General features: G+C 56.2%; 1 protein-coding gene across 1 annotated transcript in view; it reads left to right on the top strand.

Moving 5' to 3' along the window:
- Positions 1-19,155, top strand: part of COL16A1 (collagen type XVI alpha 1 chain) — a 51,314-nt gene that overhangs the window by 11,385 nt on the left and 20,774 nt on the right. The window contains exons 14-45 of the mRNA XM_030871456.2: positions 13-54; positions 156-200; positions 297-332; positions 708-770; positions 1,134-1,178; positions 1,263-1,358; positions 1,537-1,575; positions 2,196-2,240; positions 2,382-2,417; positions 2,916-3,026; positions 3,433-3,468; positions 3,697-3,732; positions 3,808-3,918; positions 4,280-4,324; positions 6,153-6,188; positions 6,311-6,355; positions 6,655-6,786; positions 7,566-7,601; positions 7,827-7,934; positions 8,251-8,373; positions 8,481-8,534; positions 8,752-8,793; positions 9,100-9,135; positions 9,221-9,274; positions 9,824-9,892; positions 11,986-12,039; positions 12,131-12,157; positions 12,859-12,918; positions 13,097-13,144; positions 13,277-13,330; positions 16,981-17,034; positions 17,258-17,290. Coding sequence (XP_030727316.2) covers positions 13-54; positions 156-200; positions 297-332; positions 708-770; positions 1,134-1,178; positions 1,263-1,358; positions 1,537-1,575; positions 2,196-2,240; positions 2,382-2,417; positions 2,916-3,026; positions 3,433-3,468; positions 3,697-3,732; positions 3,808-3,918; positions 4,280-4,324; positions 6,153-6,188; positions 6,311-6,355; positions 6,655-6,786; positions 7,566-7,601; positions 7,827-7,934; positions 8,251-8,373; positions 8,481-8,534; positions 8,752-8,793; positions 9,100-9,135; positions 9,221-9,274; positions 9,824-9,892; positions 11,986-12,039; positions 12,131-12,157; positions 12,859-12,918; positions 13,097-13,144; positions 13,277-13,330; positions 16,981-17,034; positions 17,258-17,290 — 1,851 coding nt within the window. The remainder of the gene's footprint in view (positions 1-12; positions 55-155; positions 201-296; positions 333-707; positions 771-1,133; positions 1,179-1,262; positions 1,359-1,536; positions 1,576-2,195; positions 2,241-2,381; positions 2,418-2,915; positions 3,027-3,432; positions 3,469-3,696; positions 3,733-3,807; positions 3,919-4,279; positions 4,325-6,152; positions 6,189-6,310; positions 6,356-6,654; positions 6,787-7,565; positions 7,602-7,826; positions 7,935-8,250; positions 8,374-8,480; positions 8,535-8,751; positions 8,794-9,099; positions 9,136-9,220; positions 9,275-9,823; positions 9,893-11,985; positions 12,040-12,130; positions 12,158-12,858; positions 12,919-13,096; positions 13,145-13,276; positions 13,331-16,980; positions 17,035-17,257; positions 17,291-19,155) is intronic.

Genomic DNA, 19,155 nt, shown 5'->3' on the forward strand with positions numbered 1-19,155 from the left:
CCCTACCTCTAGGGCAATGACTGTGTTCGAATCTCCCCGGACGCCCCGCTTCAGGTAAGGCCTGGAGGAGAGACCTGCTTTAGGGCCAATATGGGGTCAGCCCCTGAGGAAGGGGTGACCCTGGGCCCCTCTCAACACCTCATCTCCCTGTTCAGTGTGCAGAAGGCCGAAAGGGAGAGAAGGGGGAGTCGGGAGCCTTGGTGAGTATGGGACCAGAGACAGGGCAGGGCAGCGGGGTCCTGGCCAGCCTCCCCCTCCTTCCCTCACCTCTCTTTTGTGTCCCCTCCTTATCTCAGGGACCCTCAGGACTCCCCGGCTCCACAGGCCAGAAGGTAATGGGCCAGGATTTTGAGGGGTGGGTGCCAGGGAGGTCTGCGAACCCTACAGACAGGAGGAGGGAGGTGTCCAAAGTCATCCTAGGGGATGGTGTCATTGGGCCCAGAGCTGGTAGTACTCCCGAAGCCTCCCAGTCCTCCTGCCTTGTCCAAATTCCTGCCAGACCTGGAGAGAAAAGCCACAGACTCCCTGAGCAAGTGGCCTGGCTGGTGGCAGTTCTTCCTGTTGTCTCCCCTCCTGTGAAGCCATTTCATCTCTGGGGAGGCTGAGACCACGGATCTAGAGAGCAGTTGTCCCTCCCCAGATGCAGCAGTCCTGGCTCTTCTAGCCCCTTCTCTCAGCGCCGGTCACTTTGCCTCTTCCTTCTTCAGGGCCAGAAAGGCGACAAGGGAGACGGAGGCATCAAGGGCTCGCCAGGAAAGCCAGGCCGAGATGTACGCTGCTTGGAACCCTTCCTCAGCACGATCCCCACGTCCCTCAGCACATGGTCCTGAAATGCTGGACTATAAGCTTCGGAATCTAACCCACTACTCTGCTCAGACAGAACAGAGGCCCAGGGAGGGGAGAACTGTGCCCCGGGAGGGGGCAGACCCTGGGCATCCTGACTCCCAGCCTAGGAGCCCCTGACCTCCAATGTCCTGACGTTAACATCTAATGACCTCGGGGCCCTGGGTGAAGTCAGCCTTTGGGACAGGGCAGGGAGGGTGGGCAGCTGGGTATTTACACGTCCCAGTGGGGCTGCTGTCCCTGGGAGGTGCCAGGCCTCAGCCATTCTTAGACCCTCCCCCTGCCCACAGGGCCGGCCAGGAGAGATCTGTGTCATGGGGCCCAAAGGGCAGAAGGTGAGTGTGGGTGTCTGAGGGGTGAAGAGTGGGTGATGGGGCTGAGGCGGTAGCTCTCTCATACCCACCTTCTTTCTGTGCCAGGGAGACCCTGGCTTTGTTGGGCCTGAGGGGCTGGCGGGAGAGCCTGGGCCCCCTGGCCTCCCTGGGCCCGCTGGGATAGGACTTCCTGGGACCCCGGTGAGTACCCCTTGCCCCTTCTGCCCTCCTTTCCTCAGAGACCCTTCTCCCTCCTGGCCAGGGGTGGGGAGGTAAGGCTTGGTCCCAGGGGGCCTGGTTGGGGGAAAGGGCCAGAGTGGATCTCACTGTAATGTGAAGGCCCTGGGAAGCACCTGCCTGACCCTGTTTCTGCCCTCAGGGGGACCCAGGTGGCCCTCCAGGCCCCAAGGGAGACAAGGTAAGTGCAAGCAGGAGCAGGGGCACATGCGGGAGGCTCCCTGCTTAGCGGGAGGAGAGAGGAGAATGGGGCCGGGGTGGCCGGGGCAGCAGGGACAGCAGCGGGGAGGAGGGAGGTGGCCGGCATGTTGGGGAAGGGGCTGGGGGCTGGGCCCCGCAGTGGGCAGTGTCCCCATCCCAGTGCTTGCTGACGTGGGAGCCTCGGCCTGGGTTGCAGGCACAGGGACGGGCAGGCCTAAGTCTGGTAATGACCGGAGTGGCCTAATTGGAGGGCCCAAGCTCATTTTAGGGCCTTATGCCTTGACAAGCAGAAAGCCCTGGAAATGTCTTTCTGCTGTGGTTCCTCTGGGGTCACCCGTGTCACCTCCAAACGTGCTGCACTGGGGAAGGTGCACATAGAGGCCTCATGTTCTCCCTTCCTTTGCAACCAGAAGGACTTGGGTTAGACATGGAGAAGGACAGGCAACAGGAAGGGAGTGTTTGTTGACAAAACCGACTGAGAGGAGATGGGAGATTTGGCGAGATTGTCCTGCTGTCCAGAGAGGGAACTGGATGGCAAAGGGGTGCATGGGCTGAGGTCACAGCCAGAAGCCTCCCCCTTAACGCTTCTTCTGACCACAGGGCAGCTCCGGAGTGCCGGGAAAGGAAGGTCCTGGTGGGAAACCTGTGAGTGACCCCAATCTGGTGGGGGAGGGGAGCTGCTGCCCACCATGCCCAGGCCTCGTCTACCAAGTCCTCCAGAGAGAGAGGGGCTAGGTCCTCGGGCCCTCTCTGCTGTGGCACTAACGCTCACTGCTTCTCCAACAGGGGAAGCCAGGGGTTCCAGGGCTGAAGGGAGAGAAGGTGAGTCCCAGGCTTGGTTTCCCCAGGTTGGGATGGGAGGGCAAGCCTCTCTCTGAAGGTGACACTGAGCATCAAGGGCGCTGGGCCTGGGACCCTCCTGGGGGGACCCCCACCCCTTCTTTGTTGCTATGATGTGCGTGTGATTACTAAAGGGCCTGGCTTTGGAGTTACACAGACAGGTTCAAGTCCCACCTCGACCATGCACACGAACACAGCAAGTCAATGAGCTTTTCCCTTTGCCCAAGTTGCCATACTGCTAAATGGGACACAGTGATTTCTTATGGCTTGTTGTGAGGATGTAGTTTTTTTTTTTTCTTTTGAGGATGTAGTTTTTGATGTCCAGGAATCGTAAGCTGAATGAGTGAGTCGGTTGAGTGGAAAGCCCCCTCAGTGTTCCAGCTGTCCACTTGGCCCTGGCCCACCCCATGCCTAGAGCTTCTTGTCTTTCCCAGGGTCTTAGCCCCAACTTGTCCATTCATGCTCTCTCCCTTCTGCTAGGGTGACCCCTGCGAAGTGTGCCCAGCGCTGCCTGAAGGGTTCCAGAACTTTGTGGGGCTCCCTGGAAAGCCAGGGCCCAAGGGAGAACCGGGTGTTCCTGCACCAGCCAGGGTGAGTGCCCAGGGTGGCCCTTGTGGGACTCCACCAAAAAACCAGGGGGCATAATCATGGAAAGGTGTTGGGCAGAGGGGCTGGAAACTTCTCATGGCCATAGAGACAGTGTGGGCAGAGAGTCTAGGCTCTTAGCTCCATGGGGGTGGGGGCTGAACCATAGAGTTTAGGGCTGGGCTAGAAGGCCACCCCAGGTTTCCATGGCAACCAACCAGGGTTCTCCCAGCCAAAGCTTAAGATGCCTTTTGGGCAAGCTGGGGTGGAGCCAACCCTTGTAGTGAGTGAGATTGTGCCCTCCTCCTGGGATTGGGTATTGGCTGGAGGTGGAGGAAAGGAGGGGGCAGGGCTGGGTTATGGTCCTGTGCTGGACTCTGTACCCCACTCCCTCACTGACCCTTTTTTTCAGCAGGGCCTGGGAGCTGGTGGACAAAAGGGTGATCGGGTATGTACCGGCACTTCTGGCGGGGTAGCTTAGCCTGGCCTCATTTCCTCCATCTGTCACATGGGTTGATGAGCCCCGGCTCTGGGGTGCTGACCTTGAATCCCCTGGGACCCCTGGGTGTTTGAAGCGTTTGTGGTGTGTGACATTGCTGTCCTCATATATGGCTAGGAAATTTGGGGTGCCCCAACATACCCAGTCTCTCAGCCCATAAACCTTTTCTCCCTGCAGGGTGACCCTGGCATCCAAGGCCTCAAAGGAGAAAAGGTGAGGGTCCCTGTTCTCTGGCTGGCGCCTTCTGACTACTGGGAGCCTTTCTGATCCCTTTTCTTCCTTCCGCAGGGGGAGTCCTGCTTGTCCTGTAGCTCAGCCGTAGCAGCCCAACATTTTGGGCCCTCTGTAGGGCCCAAAGGAGATGTGGGCCCTCCTGGCCTCGGTCTGCCTGGCCTTCCGGTGAGTGACTGCTGCCTCCTAGCCAGGCCAGGCCAGGCCAGCCCATCTTTGCCACACTGGTGGCCTCCCTGGCTCCTTAGGCTCTGGGTCTCAAGGCAGAGACCAGGAGGGAGGCCCTGAGGCAGGTTCTCCAGGCCTGTAGGCCGGTGTCTCCCTCCACCCTTGCACTGCTCCGGGACTCCCTCTTAGTACCTCTGAGTGCCCATCTGTATAACAGAGGTAGTTGTCCAGCTACCTGCAGGTTGTGGGATTTGTAATTCTGAGCTGGCCTTTCTCTTTCTGGGTGGACACTGGGACCCATGGAGTCTTGGAGGGATGGGAGTGGGGGGGATGCAGTGACTGTGACTTGATTGTTTTTCAGGGGAAAGTTGGGGCTCCAGGGCCAACAGGGCTGAAAGGAGAGAAGGTGAGACCTGGTTAGATGTCAGGAACACCGGGGTCTTCTTGGCCGGGAGGCAGGGGAGGGGATCCCTGGACGGGGAATAGGGAGAACATAGACAAGAGATCAAACTGTAAATCCACAGAGAAAGAAATTCGTCAGTGTTTTGCAGACTGGAGTCAAAGAATTGATTTCTGAGAGCCCGCATGTTCTCCAAGAAAGTTCCTTAGTGTTTTATTTTTAATTTACTGATAATCCAAAACAATTAAGTACATTCAAGACTACCTTATAATAAAATAATAATAACCCTTCTTTACCACTTACTTTGTGCCGAGCAGCATTCCAAGGGCTTGTAGGTGTATTGACTTGTTTCCTCCTCCCAAAACCTCATGGGGTAGGTACTCCATTATTCCCATTTTATGGATGAGGAAACAGAGGTCCAGAAAGGCCAAGTAAATTGCTCAAAGTCACATGGGTGTTTGGGTGCAGACCTGGGATTTGAGTCCAGGGAACGTGGCTCCAGAGTTGGTCATCTTCCCTGCTCGGCTGGGTTACTCGATTTCAGTGCCATGTGAACGTTTGTACTTGTGGTTGCATTGGAGACAAATGACAGCGTTGAACTAATAATGCAGGACGTTCAGACTCCGCTCTGCCAGGCAAATCGCGCCTGTCATTTCTCAGAGGAGCTTTGTGCCCCCGCCCCACACTTGTTTCCTCTTCCGCTCCCCCTATCTCTGTAAATGGCATATCCCGAGTTCCTCAAACCTCCTCAAACCCCAAACGGTGCAGCATCCTTGATTCCTCCCATCTCCACATCATCTCCTCCACTTGACAGTTCTGCCGCAGCACCTCTCTCAACTCCACCTGCTTTGCTCACCTCCACGACTGCCACTTCGTCTGGGTCCCGTCATCTCTCACTGGGATGGTGGCAGCAGTCCCTCAGCTGGCCTGCCTGTGGCCACTGCAGCTCTTAAACTTTTTCATCCAGTAGCTAATGGGGCTTTGTTAAAAAAGAAAAGAACAGAACAAAACAAAACAAACCCCTCAGGTTACATTATTTCCTTGCTTAAAATACTTCTATGACTCGACTTTGTACTGAAGGTCTTCTATGCCTAACAAGACCCTGGACACCTGGCCCTGCCTGCCTTGAAGGTTCCTCTGGTTTTCCTCTCCCCACTTCCTGTGCCTTAGATGTGCTGCCCTCCTTACTTTCTGGAATATGTCAAGAATGTTCCCACCTCTTAGATTTTGTACTTGTGCCTCCCACTGTCTAGAACGTTTTTCCTCTCTACCTCCCCCTATTGTTTCATTGGTTGGCCTTTGTCTCGTCTTTCTGATAATAATTGTGGTTAACACTTCCCAGACCATCCTGTCTAAAACGGCTTCCCCTGCCTCCTTTGTCTCATCACCCTGTTTATTTCCTTCACGGCACTCATCGCTATTCAGTTACAATTATTTAAAAGTTCTTGGTGTCCCTACCAGGGTGTAAGCTCCACAAGTGTGTTTGTCTGTGCTGTTCACTGCTACCTACTGGCACCTCGCTGAGTGCACAGTGGGTACAGGCATCCAGCGAGTGACTGTTGGATAAATGAATTCGTGATCTTTGCGTGCTGGGCCGGAGCTGAGGGTGGGGCTGGGATTCTGCAGAGTGAGGCTGGGGACAGAAACAGGCTGGCCACAGACTCCCCTGGGGACCTTGGGGAAATCCCTTTCCCTCTCTGGGTCTCAGTTTCCCTAGCCAGGAAATGAGGGGGGTAGCTGGGGGTCCCAAGGGGTTATTTGTGTAGTTTGGGGTTTGGGAATGACCTAGAGTGGCCTCCTCACTTTGACCCTGTGTTCTCTGCTTTGCTCTCAGGGTAATTTCGGGGAGGCAGGGCCAGCTGGCGGTCTGGTAAGTGAGCTTTGGATGCCAACAGCTCTGGGGAGAAGGACAAGGTGGGACGTGGGGAGATGAGAGGCCCCAGCACGGCCCGGGCAGATGCTGGCCATCACACACGGCTTCTTATCACACAGGGGCCTCCAGGGCCAGTGGGACCCACAGGCGTCAAGGGGGAGAAGGTAAGTTGAAGACGTTCCCCGCGCCGTGGCCAGTGCCAGCTTCCCAAATGCACGCCTATCCCGCTCTACTTCAAACCCTCCGAGGCTCCCCACTGCCTGAGGGTAACATCTGATCCCTTAGCATGATGTCAGGACCCCTGAGGCCTTGGCCCCCACCTTCGTTTCTTACCTGTTTTCCCACAATGTCTCCTGAGATATCCCTTGGCAAGCACAGGTGCTACGTCAGGCCGGGCTACATTCCCCAGCCCCAGATTCCAAACCTGCCTGGGGTCCCCCAGCTCCGTGTCCTTGCTTGGCAGGGGGAGCCCTGTGAGTCATGCAGCGCCCTGTCCAAGCACCAGGAAGGGGACAGCCACGTGCTGGCCTTGCCTGGGCCTCCCGGAAAGAAGGGGGAGCCTGGGCATCCAGGCTTTGGCCTGCCAGGAAAACAGGTGAGTTCTGGGGCCTGTTGCGGGGGGATACAGGCAGGGCTTAAGGGGGACAGGGGCTGCCTGGGTCTCTAGGCTCCCTGTGCAGTGGGGAGTAGGTGAGAGTGTGTGGAGGGGTCAGTGCCTCTGTCCCCAGAGGGAGCTGGCCTGACAGGCCTCTGCCCTTCGTCCTGGGACACAGCATGGCTGGCTGTGCAGAAAGACCACCAACCTGGAACCAGGTGGACCTGGGTTCGAAGTCCAGATCTGCCTTTTACTAGCCCTTTGGCTTGAGCCAGTTACTCCCCCCTCTGTGCCTCTGTTTCCTATGCACGGTGTTGTTGTAAAGCCTAGGAACGATGTGTGTGAAGAACTTAGCTGCACACAATAGGCATTCAAGAAATGATAATTACCACTGTGGCGATTATTATTGTTACTGCTCTACTAGTAGCAGTGAATGCTGACATAGTGTACTTCATGAGCCATGCACTGTTTCACGCATATCAGCTGTATCAGCTTGTCTAACCTCACAAGAACCCTACGAGGGAGAAGCCTGTGCTCTTTTTATTGTCCCCATTTGACAGATAAAGAAACCGAGGCACAAAGAGGTTAAGTAACTTGCCCAGGATCACCCAAGCAGGGATCCTGGCTCAAGTCTCTTCTCTTGAATATCGCTTCACTAGAATGAGAGCAGAGATTTTGATCTGTCTTGTATATTGTATATTCCTGGAGTCTAACACAGTGCCAGACACTTAAGGGTGTCTAGTATGAGTGAATGGGTGCTGGAAGTGCTTTCTCCTCAGGGCAAAGCTGGAGAGCATGGATTGAAGGGACAGAAGGTAAGATAATTTGGTGGGCACGGGTGGGCACCACCTCCTCTCAGATGCCCTCCCTACCTCCTATTCCTGATTGCCCTGTGCCCACTCTCCACTCCCTGCCCAGCCCCCAGCCCCAGTGAAGGGCTCTGAGTGCCTGCAGGTCCCAAGAGGGCACCGTGCCCTGCCCTCCTTGAACCCGACTCCAGCTGGATCACCCCTGCCCTCTTTGAACCCTACTCCTTACAGGGCGATGCTGGGAATCCTGGAGATCCTGGAACACCGGGCACCATGGGGCGGCCGGGACTGTCGGGAGAGCCTGGGGTTCGGGGCCCTTCAGGGCCAAAAGGAGAAAAGGTCAGTCAGGCAGGGCGCAGTTTTTTGCATGAGCAGAAAGAGATTAGGCTGAGAGCTAGTGAGGGGAAGGACTCGGGGTCAGGCTGTGAGCCTCAGGGGATGCCAGAATCACTGGGTGGAGGTGCCGCGGCTATTCTCCGAGGCAGGGAGGAGAGCTAGGCGTGTCAGCGGCCGATTTTGATATCCCAGGCTGAGGAGGGGTCAGTGGAGGGGCAGAGCTTTCAGAAGGGCACAAGGATCCCCTTTCCGATGTCTCCTCCCGGCTTGGCCGCCAGGCCTGGCTCACGAGCTCCTGGCTGTGCCCCTCTCTGACCAGGGTGATGGCTGCACTGCCTGCCCCAGCCTGCAGGGGGCGTTGACCGACAGGGCAGGACCACCTGGGAAGCCAGGCCTGAAGGGAGATCCGGGGCCGGAAGGCGTGGGCCGGCCTGGTAAACCGGTGAGTTCTGGCTACCTGCCCTCTTGTCCTTTCCTCCCTGGGCTTTCCTTCTCTCCCTCCTGCCCCCTTTCCCCTGAGGGGACCCATGGCTCACCTGTGTCTTTTAGGGCCAGCCTGGTCTACCAGGAGTTCAAGGACCCCCAGGACTGAAGGGCATACAGGTGTGTGTGAGTGTGAGGGCCTGGGTTGCAGCTCTGTGTGGGTGAGGGCGTGGATGCGGAGATGCGCCTAGGGACGGAGGGCCTGGTGAGGGGAATGGAGATCAGCTGCAGAGCAGGGAGGGGGCGGAGGTGGAGGAGGTCCAGGAGGAGGGGCTGGGACAGGGGAGAAGGGTGAGTGGGGAATCTCAAGCGCAGGCTTGTCCTTCTGCCTCTTCAGGGAGAGCCAGGGCCTCCAGGAGTGGGAGTCCAGGGGCCCCAGGTGAGTCTCCAGCCTTACGTTTGCTTGCTTGCCTCCCAGCACTTCCCTTAGCCAGCTGCTCACTCCCACCTGCGCCCCAAACCCCAGAGCTCTGCCTGCCTCCAGACGCTCAAGGGCACAGCCCTGGCCTGCGGTTGTTTCTGTTGGGACTTTGGTTTTGACCCCCTGCTCCTCTCTGACCCTCAGAGTCTCCTTGGGGAGCTCTCCTGAGTTTGGGCTGGCCGACACCCCACCCCAGACCAGGTCTGCCGGCAGGGCAGGTTGGCTTGGGCAGCTGTGGCCCAGTCTGCCTTTTCTGACTTGCAGGGGGAGCCTGGAGCCCAGGGTTTGCCTGGCATTCAGGTACGTCTGCCTCGGGCCTGGAGGAAATGGGCAGGTGAAGGGGCCACTCTAGGATAGAGGTAACTAAGTGTGTTTCCATCTGCAGGGGCTTCTGGGACCTCGGGGGCCACGTGGCCCTGCTGGAGAGAAGGGTGCCAAGGTGAGCCTCTGCCTGCTTGGGCTCTAGACTTTTTTTTTTTTTTTTTAATTTATTTATTTTATTATGTATTTATTTATTTATTTAGGCTGTGTTGGGTCTTTTGTTGCTGCACATGGGCTTTCTCTAGTTGCGGTGAGCGGGGGCTACTCTTCATTGCGGTGCACGGGCTTCTCATTGCGATGGCTTCTCTTGTTGCGGAGCACGGGCTCTAGGCACATGGGCTTCAGTAGCTGTGGCACACGGGCTCTAGAGCACAGGCTCAGTAGTTGTGGCGTACGGGCTTAGTTGCTCCGCAGCATGTGGGATCTTCCCAGACCAGGGTTCGAACCTGTGTCCCCTGCATTGGCAGGCGGATTCTTAACCATTGTGCCACCAGGGAAGCCCTGGGCTCTAGACTTATAACACTTCGGAATGTCCTGGCAGTGGGCACAGGGGACATGGGAGCTGAGGGATGTTCGTCAGAGGGCCGCCCAAGGCCTGGTCTCACCTGCTGGATTGTAGCTAGCTTTAAACTCTGGCCCTGCAACCTTTCTACCCTCTCTTCCACAGGGATCTCCAGGGGTGAAAGGAGCCACTGGGCCTGTGGGACCTGCTGGTGCCAGTGTCTCTGGGCCTCCGGTAAGGGCCCGCCCCCTGCGCTCCACACTGGGGATGTTGCTTGGACCAAGGGCGTTGCCGCCAGGAAGAGGGCATGGGGCTGACCCTGCCCATCCCAGCAACATGGGGGACGGGAGGAGAGAGGCCTCAGCCTGGCCCGGCCTGGGAGAAGGAAGACCGCCCTGTATGGGGGGAGCCCCTGAAGAATGATAGTATTGAACACCACCAGTTTTTGAGCAGTGATGGTGCTGAGGCCCTGTGCTAAGCTCTAAACAAACAGAGATTCACTTAATCCTCACAACAGCCCCGTAAGGGAATGGCTATGATTATCCCCATTTCACAGATGAGGAAACTGAAGGCCAGAGGGTGAGGAGACAGAGCCGGGACTTGAACCCAGGTCTGTCTGACTCAAAGCCCATATGTTCTGCCCGCCACCCTCCACTTCAAACCTTGGAGTCATTTGGGATCGTCTAAAACAGTGCTGCCCAATAGAACTCTCTGCCCTGCCTGAGATGTGGCCGCCAGCCCCACATGGCTGTCGAGCGCTCAGAATGTAGCTAGTGTGACTGAAGAGCTAAACTTTAGATTTATTTTTTATTTTTTTGCGGTACAGGGGCCTCTCACTGTTGTGGCCTCTCCCGTTGCGGAGCACAGGCTCCGGACACGCAGGCTCAGCGGCCACGGCTCATGGGCTCAGCCGCTCTGCGGCATGTGGGATCTTCCTAAACCGGGGCACGAACCCATGTCCCCTGCATCGGCAGGCAGACTCTCAACCACTGCGCCACCAGGGAAGCCCTAGATTTAATTTTAACTATTTTAAATTTAAGTAGCCGCATGTGGCTATTGGCTACCGTACTAGCCCGCACAGATCTATCTAGACCAGCAACACTTTCAACCGTGTTACCCTCAAGGACCTCCCTTTATTGCTGTTCCACCAGTGATTCCCATGCTCTGAAAGATGTGTCTGTTGAACAAATTGCATAGATTAGGTAATAATATACGTACTTCCTCATTTTTATTCATCAAAGACCTGTATAATAGCTAGCTTCGACTCCACATGAACACACTAGAATTTTTAATATGACATAATTCTAGCCTAAATCAAAGAAATGCTACCTTTCAGCCAGCCTGTGCCATGCCAGGTTGTGGGCAAATGTATAATTTTTCCTAGGCTTTTGGTAATGTTGAAAATAGCCCATGAACTGTATCTTTTCTGTCTTTATGGATCCCTAGAGAAATTCCAGGCCCAGTTTGGGAATCACAGATGGATTCCTCCTGAGGGTGCGCTGAAGCCCAGAGGGGCCGCAGCCTTGCCCAAGTCCCCACCGTCCGTGTGGTTGCCTAGCACAGCTGGGTAGTCAGTGTCCCTGCCTGTCCCAGGGAGCTCCCGGTAAAGGCAGAGGTGAAGGTGAAGGCAGCCCTGATCCTCAGGGAGCTTTGAGTCCCACGTGCGAAGGTGGCCTGTCCCGCAGGACAGCAGCCATCAGAAAGCCCTGCTGACTTCTCCAGACCGTCTTCCCTCAAGTTGAATCCCATCCGGGAGGTTCCCCAGTTCTGGCACCACACTCACTCGTTGTGTGACCTTAGGCCAGTGACAGCCTCTCAGGGCCTTCAATTCCTTGTTGACAAATCGGGGCTGAAATTCCTGTCTCCTCCTTAAATCAACTGAGAGAACTTTTATGATGGAGAGAATTGTGTCAAACACTAAAGGGTAAGAGGACAGAGCAGGGACTTTGGGCCGCACAGACCTGGGTGCAGCCGTGCTGTTTGGTCTATTACAAAATGTCTTTAAGCCTCTGTTTCCTCACGTGTATAATGGAACAATACCATCCTGCAGGGCTGGGAGTAGGGATTCCATCCAGTGTGCCCTGACAGGTGCTTGGCCCAGTGCCTGACACCCAGAAAGTGCTGGGGAAATGCCAGTGTTCTTCCTCCTTCCTCCTCGCCTTGTCTCTTGGGCCTCAGTCTCCTACTCTAGGACATGGGCACTGGGATGTGGGTTCCAGGGAAGCCTGGCGCTGCTTCTGTTTGTCCTATCACCCTCCCCTGCTGGCAGGCCAGATGGCTGGCTGCTGTCCAGCCTCGTCCACTGACCCTGGGCTCTCTCCCTTCAGGGGCCTGCTGGGCAGCAGGGACAGACTGGACTTCCAGGAGCCAGAGGGATGCTGGTGAGTACCGTGTCGAGGGGCAGCAGGAAGCCACAGCTGGCTCTTTCTCCACACCCCTATCTACTCATCCCCCTGTGTTTCTTTCCCGCAGGGTGAAAAGGGAGCGCAGGGAGAAAAGGTAAGTCCCAGGGACCTGTGACCAATACTCTGGGGAAATTTGCAGCCCCTGGAGCTCTGCCACCCAGGGGACCCTCTGCACTTGGCTGTAGCCCTGGACTGAAGGATGGGTGCTGAGGAGTCATCCTGGTCTCCTTGCCACCCACTAGCTCCCTCGTTGCTGGCCCAGGGCTCAGTCAGGATCCCAGGAGACCTAGAGAGCTCCAAGGCCCCCATGCGGGGAAGCTACATTTTCAGATGGACGCTGAGTTAGAGGACAGGGGAAGGAACTGAGTTCAGAAGGACTAGTGAGAGGACAGGGATATGAGGGACCAGGAGAGAAGGGCATGGAAGCCAGGCTGGGCCAAGGGGAATGGGGCTGAAGACTTACGCAGCAGCAGACAATGATGAAGCTAAAAATGCAGTAACACCAAGAGCTGTTGATGGCTGAGTGCTTGACACATGGCAGGAACTCTATAGACATTCATCCATTCCATCCTCATGACAGTCTATGCATTTGGTATTATTATCCCCATTTTATAGATGAGGAGACTGAGGTTCAGAGAGGTTGAACAGATTGCCCAAGGGTACCGTCAAAAGAGGCCGATCCTGGATTTAAACCCTGCCCTCTCCATCTCTAGAGCCTGCCCTGCCTCCCAGCTGTTGATTTCCAGAGGGTCCTCCATCCTCACCCCCTGCTGACAAAGGCTCTTTTCTTTTCAGGGTGAGCCAGGGGAGTGCTCCTGCCCCTCCCGAGGGGACCCCATCTTCTCTGGCATGCCGGTAAGTGGTACCGAGAGCCTTCCCCCCGAGCCTGGGGGTGAGGCCTGGCTTCCGGCCTTGTGCCCAAGACGCACAGGCCCCTGCGCCCCAGCCAACTGCGTCCCCACGCAGCCCTGTGCTTGGTGTGGACGTTGCCTATAGCCTCTCCCCTTCTTTTGTGATCCCCACTCCCACCCAGGGTGCTCCGGGACTTTGGATGGGCAGCTCCTGGCAGCCGGGCCCGCAGGTGTGTGTCGCTTGTCTCCTCCGTCTCTCCTCTTGTCCGCCCGCGCCTCGAGGCTTGCGCATCCTAACGCCGGCACCCCCAGCGATGGGGCAGAACTTTCTTCTGGGTCTGATGGTTTCTTCTCTCCTTCAGGGTCCTCCGGGTGTTCCCGGACCACCAGGCCCCCCTGGAACACCTGGGCTTCAGGTAAAGAGGGAGAAGAGAAGGGGGGGGGGTCAAAGCAACAGGGCGCATGCTCTATGCTGGACCCAAAGTGTGCCGCTCCCCTGCCCCAACGCTTGTATGTGTCATTTCTCACTCCTTGTGCTCCCGCTTCCCAGAGTGGTACGGAGGACGCACTGATCCCCGAGGGCAGGCTGTGTGTACTCCCAGACCTTTTTTGAGGAATGCCCTGTTGTTGTAGCCCAGGTACCCCACTGACACCTGTGTCAAGCTCGGGCCTTGGTCAGCTGTCAGGAACCCAGAACCTGGGTCAGCTAACAATCCTGGACACTGGTGCAGAGCTCACCATTTTGGAGCAGCGTTCAACATTCATTCATGCAACGAAATTTTGGCACACCTAGCATTTTCCAGGCACTGTTTTAGGTGCTGGCAATACAGCAGTGGACAGAATGAAATCTCTGCCCTCTGGGAGCTTGCATTCTAGTAAGAGAGACAGGCGATAAGCAAGAGAAATAAATAAAATATAGTATGTTAGAAAATGATATGTCCTGATAAGAAGGTTAAAGCAGGGAGTGAGGATAGAAAATGGGGAGAGCCCAGGGAAGATATTTGAGAAAAGTGTTGAAAAGAAGGGGATGTTTAAATCAAGACTTAAAGGAAAAAAAGGGAAAAAGAAAAAATCAAAAGACTTGAAGGAAATGAGGGGAGAGCCTGCAAAGGAGAGTATTCCCGACAGATAGACAAGGGAGCAGGTACGAAGGCCCCAGGGGTGGGAGCAGGTACGAAGGCCCCAGGGGTGGGAACATGCCTGCCGTGTTTGGAGAACAGGAAGGAGGCCAGGGAACGAGGGGAGAGCAGTAGGAGTTGAGGTCCTTGTGACATCATGATTAGAGTGTGTGTTCCAGGACCAGGCAGCCTGACTTTGAATCACAGCTCTGCTACGTGTTAGCTTTGTGGTGCTGGGTAAGTTACTTACCCTCTCTGTGTCTCAGTTCCTTCGTCTGTTAAGTGGAGATATTGTAATTACAGGACCTACCTCACGGGGCTTTTGTGAGTATTAAACAAGTGAATGCATGCTACATGTGTAGAACCTTGCCTGGCGTATAGTGAATGCTCGGAAGGCATTAGCCATCGTTATGACAACAACCACTGTTACGATTTTACATCCATTCTCCCGCATTTGTTTGAGCCTTACATCAACTCCAATAGGAAGGCGGTGGATCCCTAAGTCACAGCTGGGCACACTGAGTTTCTGGGAGGTGAAATATCTTGTCTGAAGTCATCAGCTACGAACTGGCAGTGCTGGGCTGGGGCTTTCCCATGCAGGGCCCTTTCTTCTGCCCTCCACTGCCCGGCAGGGTGGCTCCCCAAGGTTTGCACGCCAGGCCACACTTCCCAGAGGCCCTAGGAGGCATAGACAGTAGCTTCTGTGTGTCTGGCTCCCAGCTCCTGGAAGAGTGAGTCTCACCCAAAAAGGCAGAGCAGAACTGCATGGAAGCTTTTAACAAACTACTCCCCCCTGCCCTGATGATTTTATATATACCCCCTTTCACCCTGGGCTGAGAATCTGCTCTGGTGGGCCCCCTTTGCTGATGGGAGCCTCTGTCAGTATTCCAATTCTCTGTCTCATTGAGAGCTCAGAATTAGAGCCAACTCTGTGTCCCCCACAGGCCAGCCACACCTTTACCAAGTGTCCAGGCTTTCTGCTGCACTGCCAGGAAACAGGCATCAGGCTGCAGGGGGCTTGCGGTTTGCCTGGAGAAGCGTGAGAGTCATTTCAAAGTGACCCATTAACAAGCGCACGCAGATGTCACGTGAACCCTGCCAAGACATGTTGGGGGAACGAGGCAGAAAAGAGTGACCGCCACTGAGTTTGGTCCCAGGCACCAGAGTCCTCTTCTGGCACCAGTGCTGGAGACCAAGCCGAGGCTGCTGTTTGCAGACACCTGCCCCGTGCCAGGCAGGGTGTTTCAAGGAAGGGAGGGCCCAGCAGCTCCTCTCTTCAGGTGCAGGAACGGGCTCAGAGATAAACAGCAACCAGAGCTCCAGTAATCCCCATCCACTCCTACAGACGTTAAGAAGTGTGCGGCTCTATAGCTAGTAGGCAGTGCACGGGTAGCTCTTCACTTCTACAGTAGAACAAGTGGGAGGTATAGTTCTGGGCGCGCAGGAAAAGAAAATCACAAAGTATCCGGCTTGAACTAACACAGACAACGGAGAGTGGGGCAGGGGGTGAATGATAATTTAGGGGCATAATTAGAATTAACACGGTCACGGTGTTTCCCCTGTGCCAGGGGCTGTTCTAAGCACTTTGCCTTCTTAACTCATTGAGGACTCGGAATGACCAGGGCTGGGTGACGGCACGTGGAGGTGCAGGAGGGGCCGGGGGAGACGGACTCCAGGTCTGACTCAGGCCTGGTGGAGCCTGGCCTGAAATCGGGTGGGCTGCCAGGGAGGGTAACATGTTCTATTGCTGGGAGCTGGGACTTGAAGGGAGGCCAGCTCTCAGAGCGGGCCAGGGAAATCCCGTGTGCGGAGTGAGCAGCAGTGCGTTCCCTCAGCATGTATGGGATGCAAGCCTCCTCCAGGTCGGGCACTGGGGATTTAAAACCCAACGTACTCCCTGCCTCCACGGAGCATTTAACATGCAGATGTGCATTGTGAGTCTGTACGGGGAACAGAGTCTGGGTGGTAAACACTTAACGTGAGCATCCCTCGTGCCATGCTCTGTACTAAGCTCCTTATAGCCGTGATCTCCTTTAAGCCTCAGCACAAACTACCACTGTTTTACAGAAAAGGAAACTGAGGCACAGAGATTCCCCGCCCCCCACCTCCCCGCAAGTAACCTACAAAAGTTGTACAGGTAGTTAGTTAGAATTTGCACCTAGATGGGTATGACTCCCAGGCCTCTACCCTGTGTGTGCATGAGTGTTCTGGGGAATGTCTTTTGAGGAATGATGCAGAAATAGTGGTTAAGAGCGGGGTTGAAGCCAGTGCTCCTCAATCTGAATGTCACCTCTGTGCCCTGCTCGCCCTGTGACCTTTAGCAAGTTGCTCGCCTCTCTGAGTTCTTCGTCTTGTTTTTAAGATGGAGATAAACACTTACCTCACCAAAACGACTGTGGTGATTACATGAGAAAATATAGTGAGAAAATATAGGAAAAGTACTTAGCACAGAAAGAAATAATAGTTATTTACTATATAGAAGACCCACTGCCCTAACATGTAGGGGAAGAAATCATTTGGACTGGTTTTGGGGGGGGTGAGTCACACCTCTGGGCCTCCTCAGCTCCCCCTACAAACAGTCTGGAGACTTTTTTTTTTTTTTCTTGCGGTACGCGGACCTCTCACTGTTGTGGCCTCTCCCGTTGCGGAGCACAGGCTCCAGACGCGCAGGCTCAGCGGCCATGGCTCACGGGCCCAGCCGCTCCGCGGCATGTGGGATCTTCCCGGACCTGGGCACAAACCCGTGTCCCCTGCATCGGCAGGTGGACTCTCAACCACTGCGCCACCAGGGAAGCCCCTGGAGACTTTTGAGCTGAGAATAGATGTCAGCCAGGGCTCTCAGCTCTTCAGGATGAGGGGGAGGGGCAGTGGCGATGGTGAGAAAGAATCTGGGTGGCCTGCGGGCTAGAGAGAGGTGTCCACTCACCCGTGTCTCTCCTTGGCTGCAGGGAGCGCCTGGGAACAACGGTTTGCCAGGACAGCCTGGGCTGACTGCAGAGCTGGTAGGTACCGGCCTGGACTCACAGTCCAGCGCCTCCCCTGCTCTTCCCAGGCCTGAGCTTGCCATGCTAGCGCCCTTAGCTGCTGTGGGGGTCCCTCTTCCCTCCGTCTTCCGAGGCTGGGAGAAACCTGGATGCCATGTGGCTTCCCGAGGCTCCACCAGGTGCCGTAAGTCTCCGTCCCCCTTCCACTCACCCTCTGAGCCCTCGTGTCTGTCTCTTGCAGGGATCCTTGCCCATTGAACAGCATGTCCTTAAGGTAAGAGAGTCAGAGGGAGGGCGTAGGAACCGGCAGGGGTTCCCCTAAGGGGATCGTTGCAGTGAGCGCTCAGCTGCGTCGCACCACACACAGAGAACCGCAGATGGGGCTATTTGTGGGGACCGTGCATGCCAGGCCTCTGGCTGAGGGGGCCTAGTCAGGGGCCGGCTCGGAACAGACCCCCAGTCAGTGTTTGCTGAGCGAGTGTTTGAAGGAATCCTGTGAAGGCACCCAGGTGGCCAGGGGTGCTCTGGGCAGTGGGAACTCAGAGACCTGCCCTCAGCAGTTGCCAGTGAGGTCACGTGGGGGCAGGGCAGGGAAGGTGAACGTGCACCTGGAGGGCAGTCAGGCAGGGATTTGCGAAGGTTATGTTCTATGATAGGACTGGGTAGGGGCCTGGAAGAAGGCTCCGGCTGTCCTCTGCTTAATCCAGAAAGAATCCAGGGAGGAGAAGGGATTTGAGAGGTGATTCTAGTGGGGCAAGAAAGGGGACTTGGGGCCTGAAGGGAGAGTCGGCCTGTGCCAGGATCTATCAGTAGCGTTAAGACCATGCTCGAGGGCTGTGGCCTGGTCTGATCTCCCACGCTGGGCACCACAGGTGACACAGCCCTTCCTTGCCCAGTTACCTGTAGAGACCAGATCAGGACTCTTCCCTCCTCCAGCTCAGCATCCTTTGGGGTCCCTCCCACGCCTTGGCCTCCAGAGCCCCTGTCCTGGTCACCCGCTTCTAGCACTGGCTGGTCAGTGCCCTGGAGTTCCCACGACCCCAGTGGTCCTGGTCAGGGCAGAGCATGGGGACCGCCTGCCCCGCCCCTGCTCTGCACAGCAGTCATCTCCAGAAGCAGCCTGAGGTTGGGTTATCCTTCCGGCAGCAGTTACGGGTTGGATCACGGCAGGGTTGTGGCAGTGAACCCCCGCTCTTCTGCCCTAGGCCTCTGGCAAGCCAGGGTTCCCCAAGTCCTGCCCCTGGGCAAGTGATTATGCAACTCCAAATGCAGGATTCGACATTTCTCTGTGTAACATGTCGTCTGATGGCTTCTTGATCGAGTGCTCCACGGAGGGCCCCCCACAGGAACTGAGTGTGGTCTGGAAAAGGGGTCAGATGGGCACCGACAGCCCAGAGGAAGCCTGGGCCTGTGGACAGAGCGCTTCCTTGGCCCTCAGACAGGCCAAGGTCCAATCCAGGGCCCCACTTACCTTAGACAAGTCATGCTGTCTCTTTGAGCCTCGGCTTTCTCATCTCCAGAGTGCTTGTAAGACGGCCTGCCTCGTTGCACTGTCAGGGTTGAATGTGATAATGGGCAAGGCCTGCCACCATCGCTGGCACCGTGGGCGCTGAGTAAATGACAACCATCATCACTGAGCTTTGCAGCGAACAGTGGAGGTGGAGCGGCGTCTCCTCTAGGGGCCCATGGACGTCCCGCCAGGCCGTGGATAGATGCCAGGCTCCCGAGTCTTCTGAAATTGTAGTCTAGCTTTCACTAGTATGTTTCGTTTTGAGGGGAAGCGGACTCACAGCTTCCATCAAACTCTCAGAGAGGTCTGTGACCCAAAGAGGTTAAAGCCTCCAGGTAAGAGGAGGACTTTCTTGTCAGGAAGACTTCAGGCCCGGCCCACTGGGAAGCCTGTAACAGCCGGGGTCCCCTGGGAAGTGCAGGGCAGGCCCCATCCCAGAGGCTGTCTGCGAAGGGCCTGGCTCCTCCTGCAGCTGTTTGCTTTGCTCCCTTGGGCAGAGAAGCTGGTGTTTGGAGCTGCCCTTTTCAGTCTAAATCCTCGTGGCGTGTCCTCACACTGGGTGCAGGTTGCAAGAACAGCCGGGACAGATGGTCCCTCCGCGGGCCCCTCCGCCTCCTCCCACACGCCTG

Source organism: Globicephala melas, chromosome 1 (genome assembly GCF_963455315.2).
Source record: "Globicephala melas chromosome 1, mGloMel1.2, whole genome shotgun sequence".
NCBI classification, from domain to species: Eukaryota; Metazoa; Chordata; class Mammalia; order Artiodactyla; family Delphinidae; genus Globicephala; species Globicephala melas.